Raw genomic sequence first — 18032 nt, forward strand, 5'->3', positions numbered from 1 at the left:
AGCAAAACGAAACGCTCAGTGGGAATGAGAATGTCAGGACTTTTCTCTCTCCCTTCTAATCCTGTTTGACATGCAGTGACGTCATTCCACAGGGGCTGAAGATAAAGGCAGTATGTGCTGTAATTGCAGGGCTTACTATTCAGGATATGGGAGGTGGGCGGTAGGGTGAGCCCTTCCTACTGGGCCTTCCTGGAGAGAACAATGGGCCGGTGAATGCAGTGCTGGAGTCCATGCAGTGACAATACTAAAGGAGCACAAACCAAAGGATTACTACACTGGCCAGAGACTGGCTTTGGTTACGTATGCATGTCTCTAAGAAACCATTGAAGTAAAACTACATTTATTTCATTCAATCAAATCAAATGTAGGTGTCACAAAAGACAAGATGAGCACATACAAAACAATCAAAAAACAGCAAAAATGCCAGATGTCGGTGGCTCACGCTTGTAATCCTAGCTACTCAGGAGGCTGAGATCTGAGGATTGCAGTTCAAAGCCAGCCGAGGCAGGAAAGTCCATGAGACTCTTATCTCCAATAAACCACCAGAAACTAGAAGTGGTGTGATAGCTCAAGTGGTAGAGTGCTAGCCTTGAGCTGAAGAGCTTAGGGACAGCACCCAGGCCTGGAGTTCAAGGCCCATGGCTGACAAAAAGATAAAAAGGGAGGGAGGGAGGGAGGGAGGGAGGGAGGGAGGGAGGGAGGGAGGGAGGGAGGGAGGGAGGGAGGGAGGGAGGGAGGGAAGAAAAAAATAGCAAAAATGCCAGGTGCCCATAGCTCATGCCCATAATACTAGCTATCCAAGAAGCTGAGCTCTGAGGATCATGGTTCAAAGCCAACCCAAGCAGAAAAGTCTCCGTGAGACTCTTATCTCCAATTAACCACTCAAAAATCAAAACTGGTGCTGTGGCTCAAGTGGTAGAGCAGTAGCCTTGAGCACAAAGAGGCTCAGGGACAGCAGCCCTGAGTTCAAGCCCGACAACTGACAAAAACGAAAAACAAACAGCAAAAACTATGGTAAAAGAGAAAGAAAGCTGGGCTGGGGATATGGCCTAGTGGCAAGAGCGCTTGCCTTGTATACATGAAGCCCTGGGTTCGATTCCCCAGCACCACATATACAGAAAACGGCCAGAAGGGGCACTGTGGCTCAGGTGGCAGAGTGCTAGCCTTGAGCGGGAAGAAGCCAGGGACAGTGCTCAGGCCCTGAGTCCAAGGCCCAGGACTGGCAAAAATAAAAAGAGAAAGAAAGCTGCAATTCATAGTTTTCCTACCCTAATGGTAAGAGTGAATGTGGTACTATCTTTGGTGGGAGCTGGAACTTATAGGAAGAGATTTAAACACACACACACACACACACACACACACACACACACACACACACACACATCATAAGGAAGACAGGGATTAGCCAGGCACGGAGTCGCACCCGTAATCCTGAGTACTCAGGAAGCTGAGACCTGAGGATGATGGTCAAAGCCAGCCTGAACTTTTGTCCCGAGACTCTTATCTCTAATTAACCACTAAGAGAAAAGAGCCATGGGTGGAGCTGTGGCTCCAGTGGCAGAATGCCAAGTGGTCAAAAGCCCTGAGAGAAGAGGCTCAGAAACAGCACCCAAGGGCTGAGGTCAAGCCCCAGGACGGGCACCAAGGAGAAGAAAAAAAAGGTCCTGATTATAGAGAGAGAACCTTTAAAAATCTGGCTCTATGGAACTTCCAATAGTGAACTAGTCGTGTCCTGAAGAAACCACAGTCCAGCAGTAATGCTGTGGGCTGACTCTTTAGTAGAAGGGCCGGTGGTACAGCCGTCTGAGGGCTGATTCATGCTGACTCAGCCTTCTCAGCACGGCTAACGTTTCTACTACTCACTTCCTTGAATGAACGGCCCAAAGCATGAATCATGAGTTCCCGTGTTCTTTGCCTTTCTTTTCAGTTATTTTAAAAACTCTTTTTGGACTGGTACTGAGGCTTGAGCTCTGGACCTAGGGGCTGTCCTTTAGCTGCTTTGCTCAAAGATGGTGCTGTACCACTTGAGCCATACCTCCACTGCCCACTTTTTTTTGCTGGTGAATCACAGTATGTACTCCTCCCTCCTACCTGGCAGTCTCGGATGCATCTTGGTGGCTATGTGTTAATATCTGTCTCCTCCCTGCGACCGTGCAGGGGTGGTCTCCTTAATTCCTTTTGCTCACTGTTTCGAACCTCAGACTCTGACACAGGACCAGAGTCCACAGTCAGGTGGTCTGTACGTAAAGTGAACACATGAAGTATACCGATTATTCCCTCCTCAGAATATCAAAGAACTTCATACAGAAACGCTTCTTAGCTCTGCACATTTGGCCGGGCCGGGCTAAGGTGCGTACTGCACATAATCTTCGTGCGAACTTTGCACAGACGCCATCTTTCGGGCCTCACACGCTCGCGCACACGCTCACACGCTTTTTCACTTGAGGTTGACACTGTGTCATTTGAGGGACATTTCCACTCTTGATGCCAATCGTTTTTTGTTTTGTTTTGTTTTGTTTTTTCATGTTTTAACAGCTCTTTTCACTAGGATGGGTGTTATCACAGAATATTGACCTAAGAGGGATCTGGTAAAGTTCAGAACACGCTAAGGCTTATAAATGCGAAGTCACCTGTCCACAACAGTCCAGATCTACTCAGCAGGACCGGGACAAGAGCGGAGACTTTCTATCTCCCCTCCGCCCCGCCCCCGAAGAGCTCCGTCCCTGGCTGTCAAGAGCCTGGGGGTTTGTCTCTACAGCTAGTGAGAGCTGGTAAATAAACACTTGGCCACACTTTAAGGTTTAATGGGAATCTGTAACAAAGAAGCTGTAATGTAAGCAATGGCTGCAAACGGTCAGATTTCTTATGTCACTTTTTCTAACCGAAGAGATAGCAGGAGTCCCCCAAACCACGACTCCCCATCACTTCATTCACGGTCACAGGGCTACGCTTGTGTTCTCAGTCTCATCCCAAGACTCTTTAGCTTTATCTTATCTCTATGGCTAAAAGATATCTTCATTCCTTCCTTCTCAAGAGCCAGTTGCAACGGGGGGGGGGGGGCTATTTTGTAAAGTTAGAATCCCCCCAAACCTACCCCTTCAATTAAGCTCTTTGAAGTCTATTTTTTTTTTTCATTCCAAGTTTGTTTAGTTTACTTGCAGGTTTGTTTCTGCTTTTTGTCTGTCCGTCATGGGGCTTGAACCCAGGGCCTGAGTTTTTATGCTCAAGCCTAGTGCTCTACCACTTTTGAGACTCAGCTCTACTTCCTTTTTTTCTGGTGGCTAACTAGAAATAAGAGTCTCACAGACTTTGCTTCCCGGGCTGGCTTTGAACTGTGACCCTCAGATCTCAGCCTCCTGAGTATCTAGGATGACAGGCGTGAGCCACTGGCATCCAGCTTGTTGTTTTTTAATCTTTTCTTTCTAAATCATAAATGGTAACTTTTTTATTTTTTGACTGGATTCCAATTTGTTATGAGTCTGCTTCCTGAACATAGAAAATTCATTTGCTGGTAAAGCACTCCAACAATAGAAAATTTCTAGCTGATGATGGAATTGTATTTCTTGATGACTCCTGGAGTGAGTTAATTTGCCAAATTATTTCACTTATATTTATATGCTGGAATGTTATTCCAAAGGCCCTAAATAATCTCCACTCTATGTCTAAAATAAAACAAAAATAAGATACAGTACAATAATAGGCATAACTAATACGTAATGTAATGCTTCTTTCAAAAGCAAACACTGATCTCATGGGTCATGTGTTAAAATAACCCAAACTAACATTACTTGTAGAAAAGAAGGCTATGATTGGAAAGTAGAAAGAACACACAAAGAAAAGCAATGGACAGAAGAGGAGAAGGAGGGGAAGAGAAAGCGTGAGAGGGAAAATTTTGAGTGATGGATCTATAAGGAAACAAAGAAAGGAAAGGAAAGGAAGAGGGAGCTAAGCCCGACTCCTGAGGCTGCTGCTGTCATAACCATGACACTCTCTCATGGACAGTAAAGGTCTTTCTCTTAGGTAGGGGTGTATTCTAAAGTAATGATGAAACCTGGATGTCAGTAAATTACATAAACCAGTAACGTAGCTGGTGTTGATCATTATCAAGCACAATGTCCTATACACAATCGCGTGAGCTATACTTTTATGTATTGGCGGTGTCTCAAGTTGGCTTACACCAACAGTGATACATTCCACTATGATGTTAGGACAGCTATGGTGTCACCAAGCAAGATGATTTTTGTTCTATTATAGTCTTACCTTGGGTCAACTGTTATGTATATGAATGTTCATGGACTAAGATGTCATGAGGTAGTGTGTAACTATAATTTAAAAGAAAAGTAATACACTCAGAAAGGCACATGCCTACACCCAGACTGACAATTACATGCGTGCATGCAAATAGCTACAAAACGTTGTTCTGAGGATTTAAAGCTACATTGGAGAGTATTTTTTAAAAAATTAAGCCTTTGAGTTAATTTCACTTCTCATTTCTTTTACATCTTGGTTGGATTATTTTTCTCTCTTTTCAAAAATCACCTTTATGGAGTTGTAGCAAGGAGGCTCAGTTCAACATGTCAGCTCCCGAGGGGAAAGCACCTGGTCAACATCAGCCTTCCCCATCCTGTTTGGATTTTTGTGTTTACTAACTTATTTGAAGGCAAATGATTCAGTGGAGACGTCAATTATTTAAAACATTATGTTTAGCTGGATGGAGGAATAAACACATGCAATCCCAGCATTCAACAGAAGACAAAGTTTGAGACCAACCTGAACTGCGCAGAAAGTTCTAGAGCAATCTGGGCTTACATAGCAAGTCCCCGTCTCAAAAAACCTATCTTCTCCCCCACCCCCTCAAAAACTTTTTCGGAACTAGGAAGCAGGACAGAAAAACAGTTGGGACTTAGTGAAATGTAGCTATTATATACAAACAAGGACAATGTAGACATGACAGAATAGTCTCCAAAGTGTTACCTAAAAGAGGTCCATGTTCGGGCTGGGGATATGGCCTAGTGGCAAGAGTGCCTGCCTTATATACATGAGGCCCTGGGTTCGTTTCCCCAGCACCCAGGGCCAGAAGTGGCGCTGTGGCTCAAGTGGCAGAGTGCTAGCCTTGAGCAAAGAGAAGCCAGGGACAGTGCTCAGGCCCTGAGTCCAAGCCCCAGGACTGGCCAAAAAAAAAAAAAGATGTCCATGTTCTCTTCTCCATATTTCTTTTTCCTTTATTTTAGGTTTTAGGTTCTTCTGCTCTATCTAGAACCCATGACTCCCGTGTGTGTGTGTGTGTGTGTGTGTGTGTGTGTGCGCGCGCACACACTCTAACATCCTGGGCTAGCCCTTGTTGTATATGGAAATACCATTTTTATCGGTGTCGAGATGGCCATTTGCCGGCTACCTCCACATGAACGTTTTGCTCACCGACGTTTCAGTAATGAGCACCTGCTACCCATCGTGTCTGCGGAGTAATTACCTTGAGGCATCCTAACGAGGACCTTGAGGCCCAAGGGAAAGGCCGTCCGCCTGACTCTCCCAGAGGGCACTCACGTGGATTGCTCTGACTTCACTCCAAGTTGGGGGCGGGGGGGACGGGGGGAGGCCCAAGGGGTATTCTCCTCTTGGATGAGAGTGGCTTTCTTGGCTTGTACTTGTTTAAATGGTACAATGTCACTACTGCTTCTTAGCCTTTTGGCCAAGATTAAATAAAGAATGTGTTATCTCCTTTTTAAAAAAATGGCCAGGGCCTGGGGTATGACTCAAGTGGCAGAGTCTACACTGGCAAGCACAAGGCACCGCGTTCAAACCCCACAGTACCTTCCCTTGGAAAATAGCATTCCATGTCCGAAGGTGAAAGAATAACGGGGTTTGCTTTTCTTGTTTTTGATGCAGGCACTACATCTTGAACTCGGGGCCTTCCGTGCCTCTATGAAGCCCCCCCTTCACTTCTGCCTCTTTGCTGGTTAATTTGTGGGTCAGAGTCACAGACTTTTCTGTCTGGGCTGGATTCCAACTGAGATCCTTAGATCTCCCCGGATCCTTCTGAACAGCTGGGTGGCACGAGACTCTAGCAACCCAGCTGGAATAATAGATTCCTCCCCACCCTCCGTATCTTAGAGCTCATTTCGATCAGCATCAATTTAAGAATAATAGATTTGGGGGGAGGGAAAGTGGAAGAAAAATGAGGGAGGGGGTAACAGTGTTTGGCAAGAAATGTATGCATTACCTTATTCATGTAGCTGTAACCTTCTGTACCTCACCTCTACAACAAAATTAAATTGAAAACAAAAAGAATAATAAATTTCTAAGTTCATATGCTCTTTAAATAGTGTAAGTCTAGCTTAGGTCAATATACAAACTTGGTTTAGGAATTCTAAACTAACTCCAAACAAACCTGAGGTATCTGTTTTAAAAGAAATGACTGTTCCACTGGACTCTAAAACTTGAAAAACTAATAATTCCACAAAAATGTATTGGAAATCCCCTATTAAACCAAACTCTTTGCTTATTTGTCACCACAGAAATATTGTTATCCATAACAATATACATAAATTATTTCTTTCAAAGGTTGTGACACTCTAAAGTTTAAACACACCTATATTTTAATGAATAAATGTATTCATTTATTGCAAAACATGGTTACTAGAGAAATGGGGGGAGCTGGTGGCTCACGACTATAATCCTAGCTATTCAGGAGGCTGAAACCTGAGGACCCTGGTTCAAAGACAGCCCAGGCAGGAAAATCCATGAGATTTTTAACTCCAATTAATACTACCAGAAAACAGGAAGTGGTGCTGTGGCTCAAAGTGGTAGAGTGCTAACCTTGAGCAAAAGAGCACAGAAACAGCGCTCAGATCCCAAGTTCAAGCCCCACCACCACCACCAACAACAACAACAAAAGAAATAAAGATATTAGATACCAACAATAAAACCTAAGATGCATTACCATAAAAATCACTTTTCCTTCTGGATAATGATGGCTTGCTGATAATGAGTACCTACATACAAGTTGTATGCTGTCAGTAACACTTTTATTTGAGCATCGCTTCCCAAGGGCATTCACGTCTGGCGTGTACTGACTCGTCAAATTACACTGTGCTAATTGATGGTTCACAGGACAAGATATGCACAGTTGATCATGCCTATTAAAACGCAGGGCATTCTCCAGCCTCTATGACAAACAACGTGCCTCGGGCTTCTAACACACTCAACCTACAGACAGTTTCCAGAACTCATGAGATTCTCTCTTCAGCCTCCTTCCAAAGAGCTGTGAAAACAGTTCATTGTAGGCTCTGAACATCAGCAAACTCCACCATGCATGCACTCGTCTTAGTGGAGGAAAATACGAAGCTATCTCCCATTTGGCACTGTGTCGTTAAAATACCCACGAACTTGACTTTTTAAAATACTTTCCATGCAGGTGTTTGGCATTGTGCAAACACGATGAAGTTCTGTCTTGCTTGGTTTGTTTGCATGGTAAAGACAGATGGGAAACGGTGAATACCGAGAATGTCCAGACTGGAAAACGCATCTGAGCAGCGCAGCCCCCGGGTCTCCTCTAAGACTGAAAATCCTAGTAGACAGGACAGGAGGATTTTCTAAAGAAAATCGTGTCGTTGGCATTTTAAAGCCTACCTTCAAAGTAACTGAAGGAGGACAAGCTCTTGACTACATTTCTAGGGCGGGGCAATTTGGTTGAGAACTTTTCAAATCATGGAACACAAAGCCTCTCCCAAATTGTTTCCCACAGAAACCTGGCTGGGGCGGGGGGGGGGGGGGGGGGGAGGGCGGTGGAAATGACTGACAAAAGTTATACTTCAGAAACACTTAGTGGTTCAGTACCAGCCTTGAGTGGAAAAGACAAGCCTCAGCCAAAGGCCCTGAGTTCAAGCCCCGGTACCAGCTCACACACAAACAAATCAATTAATAAACAAGTTTACGCACATATACTTCAAGCCTCCCCTAACATCAAGTATGGCACACAACACAACCTTTTTCCATGATTGGCAGACCATCTAATAGGTAGCTAATAGGGAGCAGAACACAGGCCCTGAGCTGGTAAAAATAAATAATAAATCGGGGAAGAGGACAGTCAGGAAACAAAGTCCATACACCCAGTTTGGCAGCTCTGATCTCACAGGAGATGAACCTTTTAAACAGCCACTCAATCAAACAGCCCTGTTTAAAACTAATCTTCCAGCTACAGAATACTTCCATTTACTTTGGGTTCAAGATTCCCAGGTCATAACTATAATTCAGTGCATTAGTATTTGTTAGACATACGTCCCAATTTATATAGACACTATAATCAGTGTAGATTTTATGCACAAATAATGTTTGAAATATCCCCCAAAGAGAATTGACAGAGATTCCCTTTCAGATTTCTAGTTTGTGTATCCTTTAGACTAACTTAGTTATCTTACTTAAGAACTCACTTGTAAACAACTCTCAGGTCAAGATTTGTTCGTAAGTTTTGTTATGACTCACAGAGCTAGGAGCCAGAGTATGCTCTGCTGTAGAACATAAACAGACTGATAACAGGTCGCCTTCTATAAAGATACACCATAACATGAAAGGTAGCTCCTTTTCAGTGGATTAGGATGTCACCTCCTTCTATGGAATTTCACTATCAATAAATTGTCAAAGCCTCCTACTATTTCCACTAAGAAACTGTTTGGAATTCTAGAGAAAAGAATAGTTGCCCCCATCATCTCTAAATGGGCATCTAGTGCAAGCAAACAAGAGAAGAATCCCATCTCTGTGCTAATTGATGGTTCACAGGACAAGACAGGCACAGTCGATCATACCTATTAAAATGCAGGCCGTTCTTACTCCTCTATGCCGCACAATCGACGCAACCTACAGGTAATTCCCAGGACTCAGAAGGTTCTTCCTTCAGCCAGAGTTGTGAATAAATAATTGGTTTGAGGCCACCGAATGTATTCCATCTTAAATTTAATTTGAACATCCCCAAAGGTGACATTTCAGGAACCAAAAGCAGTATGGGTGTGGCCCATGTCCTGGTGGACCATGTTTGGGGGCCACGGGTGTCGTAGACATGAGTCGTGGCTTAGGGGACAGCCCTGGGAGATGCCTGCCTGATTGAGAAACAAAGGGCCAGCGCCAGGCTCAGCCCCCCCCACCCCCCGCGATCCTACTCTGGAGGCTGGGATCTGAGGGTCCAGGTTTGAAGCCAGCCTGGGCCCAAAAGGCCATGTGACTCTTATCTCCAATTTGCCACCGAAAAGCCAGAAGTAGAGCTGTGGTTCAAGTGGAAGAGAACTAGCCTTGAGGGGAAAAGGCAGGCTAGAGGACCAGGCCCTGAGTTCAACCCCCTGGTTTCACAGCTGAGTCCAAGTGCGGAGAACATTCATTCCTCTTATGGCAACAAAGGCAGCCCTTGGGATGTCCTATGTTATCCTAGATACCCCCGCTCCAAGAAACCATTGAGCTACTTCCTAGACAACCTCAGTCTGAGTCTTTAAAGTCTGTGTACCTTGAGCATTCCCTACTTCTATTTGCTTTTTTTAAAATTAAATTTTATCGACAAGGTGTTGTGCAAAGGGGGTACAATTACATCATAAGGCAGTGAATACATGTCTTGCGATATCTTACACCCTCATTTTTCTTTCCCTTCCCTAGATCAGGTAGGCACATATAAAATACCCAGGGTACCAAAATCACATACATCCTACTTCTATTTTCAAGTCATGTATAGACTTTGGTGCTTTTTCTATGCGCATTTACTTCATCAGTCCTAACTATAGGCAATCCCTTAACTCACACTTGAAGAACTTATTATTCCGTACTGGTGGTAATTTCCCCAGCGTGTGTGTGTGTGTGTGTGTGTGTGTGTGTGTGTGTGTGTGTACACACTCAGCCAGCCCTGGGACTTGAACTCAGAGCCTGGGTGCTGTCCCTGGACTTCTTTCGCTCAAGGCTAGTGCTCCACCACCTGAGGTGCGGCTCTACTTGCAGCTTTTTAGTAGTTCGTTGGAGGTAAGAGTTTCATAGACTTTCCTGCCCACCCTGGCTTTGAACCTCAATCCTAGGATCTCAGCCTCCTAAGTAGCTAGGGTTTCAGGCCTGAGTGAAGCCCTGGCACCTGGCCCTGTGGTCCATTTGAAAGCATACTTCCTTTCTTAGAACCCCACCTGTCTCTAGGACCACGGGAATCTGACTTCATATGTAACCGAAATTACCCTTAGACAACAGTGAGGGGGAAGAAAAGGGGGTAAAATCCAGTGTACGATGGCACAGGATATTTGATGGTTACCCTGGCAACCTTTAATTAGTCCTAGGCTGCTACTGGGGGTGGGGAGCTGGTACCTGGGTAACCTTTGTCCACCATCAGACAATCAAAATGCAGCTTCTATAATTCCCAGTCTCGCCTCTTGTCTTCAGAAGTCTGAGTAAATCTCTCTCTTCTTTCTTTCTGTATCTCTCTCTCTCTTTGTAAACTAAGCATATACTCTTTGTTAAACAAACACACGGGTTTGTAAAGCTCTTAATGATTTATTTTCCTAACTCAGAAGGCAGAGATGCCTTACTTGTCCATATAACCCTCTCTGTTTCCTTGCTTATTAGTCAGCACTAGAAAATCTTATGCAAACAAGGAATCACTTTGTCTGTGCTTTACTCCTCGTCTTCTACCAATCTCTCTAGCAGCATTTCCACCCAGCACACGACTGCAAATGCTAAACTGGCCCTAGAAAGAAGATCCAGAAGAAGGAGGTGCAGAGCCCGGCACTGATTCAGGGCTGGGCTGGGGTGGGGTGGGAGGAGTCACGGAGGGCTTACTGAGCCCAGGCAGCCAATTTCCTTCTACCTTCCTGCCTACGCTCGTCCATCTGGAGCTGCACAGTGGCCGTGAGGCAACGGCTGGACTGCCATGACCATCCACAGACCCAAACGTCCTCAGAAAAAGAAAGAAGAAGAAAGAGGATTAGGTGCCGCTCGCCTGACGGGAGGGAGCCATCATTAACTACTCTGGGCTGCAGAACAGAACAAGGAAACACTACGTTATCTTTTTTTTTTCTTTTTCACTGGCCACACCTGCACGGAGCAAAAGAAAAATCAGTGTGTGAGGATGTGGAGTTGTAATCCTCGGGGCGAGTGTGCCTCGCGTGGTGACTCAGAGAAGCCTCCGGCCTCCTCCGCGGAAGGCTTGGCTCTCTGATGACTTCAAAGGGATGCCCAGCAGCAGCAGCAGGAAGCAGAGCTGGGGACCCGGCTGCACCCCCTGCCCCCCAGCCAGGCAGGCCCAGGGCAGGGGGCCGCCAGGAGGAGAAAGGCTAGAGATTTGCATTAAAATAAGCCTCTTTCCCAGGCAGGCAGCCTTGACCTCCATGGATATTGAATGCAGGGCGGGTTACGTCAACCCAAGTCCAGCTCTGGGATATTTTCTTCCAGTCCCAGGATTTCTCCAGCACTTCCTACACAGTGGGAAAAGGTGAAGGAGCCACGTGGGCAGCGGCAAGAACTCAGGCCTGGGTGTCGGCACCTGCCACCGGCAAAGCACAGGGGAGACAGCATCCACTGCCCCTCAGTGCCCGGGGTTGTTAGGTCAGCCCCAATGCAAATGGAACTTATTCCACAGTTCAAAACTAAGGAGCAAGGCTGGAAATACATCTATTACTCCCGGTCATCATTCAACAAGGAATGGATTCTAAGCACATATAATTAAGCCATAATTCTCCACAGTGACAAAACATACACATCTAGACCGAGAAAGAAGGCTAAAAATATTCTAACACCTTCTCTTGAAGCACTTCAGCATTTTCTTATCGCTCTACTGGCAACTATTAGTTGTTGGAACCTCATTAACGTCCAAGAAAGGAGGACTCACATGACTGAAATTCTAAGGGCTACTGTTAATTCTCTATTTTTAAGAAAGCAATCTCTGAGAAGGATATTTTTAGCAGTCTCTCAGCATGAATCAAAAGATGCTTAGCTGTGGTTTGTTTATCTTCTATGGACAGGAAAGGCACAGATTTTTACATAAAACTGCACTTGTGTGTGTGTGTGCACGTGTGCGCGTGCACATGAGCGTGCAAATTCAATCACCTCCCATGGAGGTTTTGGTGAATGTGATCTCGGAGTTATAAAACTAATGACAAAATGTAAATATCCTGGGCTGGGGATATAGCCTAGTGGCAAGAGTGCCTGCCTCATATACACGAGGCCCTAGGTTCGATTCCCCAGCACCACATATACAGAAAACAGCCAGAAGCGGCGCTGTGGCTCAAGTGGCAGAGTTGCTAGCCTTGAGCGGGAAGAAGCCAGGGACAGTGCTCAGGCCCTGAGTCCAAGGCCCAGGACTGGCCAAAAAAAAAAAAAAAAATGTAAATATCCTAAAGGTCCTGCTATTCATTCAGCTAATAAACCACAGGAAACGTTAAGTCTTTGTTTTGTTTTTTTGCCAGTCCTGGGGCTTGAACTCAGGGCCTGAGCACTGTCCCTGGCTTCTTTTTGCTCAAGGCTAGCACTCTACCACTTGAGCCACAGCGCCCCTTCTGGCTTTTTCTATATACGTGGTGTTGAGGAATCGAACCCAGGGCCTCATGTATAACGAGGCAAGCACTTTTACCACTAGGCCATATTCCCAGCCCCACGCTAACTCTTATAATTGGCAATGTCTGTAGTTAATCTGCAGCCACAGGTTGACTAGAAAGAACAGAAAAGAATTCTGAGTGGAGGAGTGGAGTGGAGGAAGCGCGCAGGGACGGATGGGCCATCAGAGGGAACGGCAGCTGCAGAGCCGACAGCCCTGCTCGGCCCCGCTCTGCCACCAGAACAGTGTTCTCGTCCCAAGCACCTTCCCAAACCCCGCTTCCAGAACAGAGCCGTCCCTGCTCAGGGCCAGCAGCCCCGGGCCCTTCCCAGGGCGCAAGACGACTGTTCCTCTGAGAGGCATCTCTAATGCAAATGTGAAAACAGCACAAGGAAGCCAGCCAAACAGCCAAGGAGATAACGCATATCTCTCTCACACGGGTGATAATAATCGCCGCGCGCACACCGACTAGCTTTGCGACAAAGGAGATGATAAGAACTGATATTTCATTTGCCATGGGATAAGCATCATTTCACCTTTTGACATCTGTTGATTCTCTTTAACCTTCGGGGAAACTCTATAGGATAGGAATAATCGCGCCATTTCACAGACAAGAAAACTGGGGCCCAGGATGGTTAAGAAACTGTCAAAAACAAAACAACAACAACAACAACAAAAAACCCATGCAACAAGCAGATAGAACAGCTAGAATCCCAGGAGGGAAGCCTGGCCCCAGAATCTGTTCTTTGTGTTGAGGCTGGCCTGTTGGGAGGGCCCGGGTTATCGAAAAGTTTAACTATTTATTAAATAGGCAGATAGAAAGGGTAAAATGAAGGAAAAAAAGAACATCAAGAGATTTTCAGTCCGGTACTCCCTGTCGTAGGAGTCAATTTTATTCATTGGCTGTTTTGACATGGTATCTGTCCACCCCAGATTTTCCTAAGGCACTTCCTTCCCTCTAGGAAAGGCAGCTCCTCTGCGCTGCCTGCTCGCGGCTCAGTCTACAGTGAACAGGGGTACGAGGAGGAGGGGAGGCGACATGCCTGGGACGGCAGAGGATGCGAGCGATCACGAGGTCCTGAGTTCAATCCCCAGTGCCACCAACACACACACACACACACACACACACACACACACAGAGAAATGGGCGATATTCCCTAGAGCACTATAAATTGACGTTTTGCATGGCAAGTCTTACCTGTGTGGGGGGCCTTATGAGGATGTACTTACATTCTCGATTCCTGTTCAAAGAGTATTTGTCCAAGATGTCTAAATGACGTAGGGAAACCCACCGGGCCAAGGCCTACACGAATGCAAGGGACCAAGCCTAGTCATTCCCTGTGCGGCCTTCTACTAGCTGCAAATTGTGGCTATCATTAGTTTCACAAGTGATCTCTGGTTCTTGAAAGTATCAAAAGGTCCAGTTAACTAACATGAATATGAAATAGAGAAGTCAACCACCTGAACTCTAATCCACACCATGGAAGCCATTTTACTCTCACTCCGCTGTCCACCACCGCATCCAATTCTCCAAACTAGCCAGGCGTGAGGACGCAGAGCTATCACACCAGCTACTCGGAAGGCAGAGGTGGGAAGACCACAGCCCGAGGCCCCCTGGACCAAATCCACGCCCCTATCTGAAAAATAACCTAAAAGCCAAAGGACTTGGGGTGTGGCTTAAGTGGTAGCGCACTTCGAAAGGCCTTCAGTTTATACCAGTGACCTCCAAATCAAACCCCCCACACAAAAACAAACCCACGATAAAAAACCTGTTTGAAGCCTAGAATAAAGGCAGGGTACTGGATTTTGTGCTGGTCTCTATGTGATGAAGCACTTCTCTCTCCTGAGGTCAGGGGGGGTCTGAGAGTTAAAAAGTTTAGCTTCATAGAATTCTGAGTGGGGAGGAGACAGCTGGCCTTAGACCTGGAAAGTTAAATGTTTCCTTAGGCTCAATGTGAGGATCAGCCTGGGATCCCTACACACCCCAACTTTGGATTCTTGCCCTCTAACCTACTCCTCAGACAACTTCCCTGAAACCGAAGCTGACCTGTGCTTTCAGAATAGCACCAGTGAGGTCCTTAGTCACAAAGCGGTCTTCATCAGTTCTTGAAGCTTCTCCTTTCGTAATACACAGTTGTCACTGTCTAAAGTCATTCCAAATATGAATGGACACTGAGACCCGCACGATCCATTTGCAAAAGCACGCAAGAAAAACAAAAGGCAGTCTTACAAACCATCGTAGTGAGAAAGCCAGAATAACCTACTGAGAAAGAACAAAAGCTTGGCTCTTACATGTTGAAACAAACCTATCTGTTGGCAAAGAGTGCTTCTCTTAGTTTTTTGTGTGGAGAAAAAGATTTTTGTAAGACATAAAAATACAACACAATAGCAAAAGAAATCACTATATACTGTACCTTTCTTTCAGTAGAGCAGGTGCTGCCTGAGAATCTCTGGATTGTTACGGGGGGTGGGGGGGGGGTTTTACTATGACTGTGACTCTGTGACTGTCAATGTGTCACTGTCTTCTCTCTCCAGTTGTATCTGTTTGCCTCTGACTGTCTCTGAGTCTTTCTCTTTTCTCTCTCCTATCTGTCTGTGTCCTTCTCTCTTGTACTCTCTCTTCTTTTTCTCTTCTCTTTCCATATGTCTGTCTCTCTACATGCCTGTCCCTCTCTGTCTCCATTGCTCTCCTCTTTCTCTATCTGTCTCTTGCTCCTTCTCATTCTCTTTCTTGTCCAGTGCAGTCACTTAAAAGCTGATTTTTTTCATAGGACTTTGCAGCAAATTTGACTTCAAATGAGCAATTTCTGCTAAGTTTTCCTAAATATGTCCACTCAGATGCATGCTTTAAAGCTGCAGTTTATTTGGATAATGGGAATGTATGCCAAGAACGGTGTGAATAGTCCTCTTGGCATGTGACTGCAACCAAGTAGGAGTCCCAAAGGCAAGGATTCAAGTCTCAGTATATGCAGGCAAATGGAATAGGATCTAATCACCCAAAGTACTGCCTGAATCTCATTCCCGATGCTCTGCTGACACCAATACAATTAGTACTCATAGAACAAGAACATGTAAACAGATAAGAATTTCTACTGATAGGAAATAAGACGTGAAATCGCCTCAATGGCAAACCTTTAAGAAATACATCCTGAGAGTTAATAGGCCAAATATGCTATTTGATTATGTCCACATGTGACCAAAAGGATGAGATAGGCTGGCATGAATAAATGGCCAGAGAGCATCATGGACATGGACAGGGCTCACCCCAGGGAGGCAGGAACTCCTTCACCACTGATAAATGTCTGTGTCCTTACCTTCAATGATTCTACAGTATTCTTTTTTTTTTTGTTTTTTTTTTTGGCCAGTCCTAGGCCTTGGACTCAGGGCCTGAGCACTGTCCCTGGCTTCTTCCCGCTCAAGGCTAGCACTCTGCCACCTGAGCCACAGCGCCCCTTCTGGCCATTTTCCATATATGTGGTGCTGGGGAATCGAACCGACAGCTTCATGTGTAGGAGGCAAGCACTCTTGCCACTAGGCCATATTCCCAGCCCTACAGTATTCTTTTTCATCTTTGCAAGAAAAGCTATTGTGACAACAGTCCAGTCTATCAGACTCTTTTCCCACACTAAGGAAGATGGGTGACCATGCAGTGTTGGGCAGAGGGAAGATGGAGATGTTCTTTCATTTGGAAATGCCAAAATGGTCTCTTTCTAGAATAGGGAGTTGCGGGATTCTGGCAACAACCAATCTGTGTTCCTAACTTCACTGAAGTAAAATAAACATTTTAACAGTTTGCAATCCCAGTGAAATGGCAATAAAGAAAGAAATGTTTCAATTAAACTTTTTTTATACCCAACATACATAACACACAGCAATAATGTAGACTCAACTTTCTTAAACTGTGACGGCAATAGCAAATACAAAAGTTCCTTCAACAGTAAGAGGAAGGTATTTCCATGCCCCAGGCAAAGCTTTCCAGGCTGAGGCCTTTCCCCATGTCCTGTCAAGTTCTAGGCTAATACTGAATGGAAGGAAGCCTCACCTGGGACATCAGGAGAGAATCTGGCCGAGTGTCGAGATACAAAGAGTTTGAGTTCTTGGTCCAGGTTGCACTCAATCAAGTTTGTGTCCCATGATCGGATTCCTAGGGAGGAAAAGGAAGACAGTTGACAGTCATTTCCCAGCAGCTTGGAAGAGGTCCCTGAAAGCATTTCTCAGGCTTTATGTGGGAAATGCTTTTCTGCAGAGCTTGGTGACTCCCAGTGGCTGCCCTCAAGATGGGCAGGCTGGGGAGGTCCCTCCATCAGGGCACGGGGGAGGGATCCACTAGCGGGAAGGAATGGAACTTGGGAGAACGTAAGCACAGCATGGCTGTTAGAGTAAGGAAAACAGCTCTTAGGACAATGGCAGGCTATCTCCCCAGGGAGGGAATAGAACCAATGGGAAGAGAGCAAGTAAGAAGTCATCACACTATCACCAACTTTCTGGAGCTCAACTAGTAGTTGCAGGTGAAGAGGCCCTGTAGGACCGCCACTCAAGCCACGCCTTTGGGGAGTGATCTTGTCCTGTGCAAGTGGGATTTCTTTCTCTGACTCATCCTTATTTTCTGGTCTTGGATGTCAGTCCAGAATTGGTGTGCTCTCTAGTAAGTTGGATGTCCAGTTGGATGGGGTTTTGTTTCGTTTGACTTTTTTTGTTTGTCTGTTTGTTGTTGTTGTTGTCTGACCAATCTGGCAGGAAATACCGTCATTCACAGTTTGTGGTACTGAATTTTCTTATTAAGAAAGAAAGAAATGTGGCAACCTATTTTGTGTGTGTGCCAGTCCTAGGGCTTGAACTCAGGGCCTGGTTGCTATCCTTGAGCTGTTTTGCTCAAGACTAACACTCTACCCCTTAAGCCACAGCTTTACTTCCAGCATTTATTTTTCCTTCCTTCCTTCCTTCCTTCCTTCCTTCCTTCCTTCTTTCCTCCCTTCCTCCCTTCCTTCTTTTTCTTGTGTGGTTAAGTGGAGATAAGAGCCTCAAAGACTATTCTGCTTCACATGGCTTCAAATTGCTATCCTCAGGTGTCAGCCTCTGATTAGCTAGGATTACAGGCATAAACCACCAGCACTTGGTTAACTTTTTATACTTTATAAAACTTGGATGGAATTGGGAGCAGTGAACTTGGTTTTGGATCAGACTTCCTTTCACTAGACTAAAAGGAGTACAGAGGTGAACGGTGGGATGACAGAGGTTTCCTGTGCCAAGCCCTGCATCCTAGCCTCTTCCTCCCTCCCACCCCCCACCCCCCGCCGCCTCATCCCAGAGGCAATGGCTCAGAAGGAAACCCCAAGAGCATACATGTGAGAGGAAAAGCAAGCCAGGGAAGGCTGAGGAAGCCCAGAACTCTGGGAAGTGAGTAATTCATATACTCATGTTTTTCCAAAAAGATTGCTATGTTGGTGGTATGAATGAACACCTGTATAAAGCATCCTCAATTGCC

At 45.6% G+C, this 18032-nt stretch overlaps 1 protein-coding gene across 1 annotated transcript in view; it reads right to left on the reverse strand.

Moving 5' to 3' along the window:
- The window catches only part of Map1b (microtubule associated protein 1B), a 91683-nt gene that overhangs the window by 66720 nt on the left and 6931 nt on the right, over window positions 1–18032 (reverse strand). Inside the window, 1 exon segment of the mRNA XM_048368164.1 lies at window positions 16590–16691. Coding sequence (XP_048224121.1) covers window positions 16590–16691 — 102 coding nt within the window.

This window comes from Perognathus longimembris, chromosome 19, assembly GCF_023159225.1.
Source record: "Perognathus longimembris pacificus isolate PPM17 chromosome 19, ASM2315922v1, whole genome shotgun sequence".
NCBI classification, from domain to species: Eukaryota; Metazoa; Chordata; class Mammalia; order Rodentia; family Heteromyidae; genus Perognathus; species Perognathus longimembris.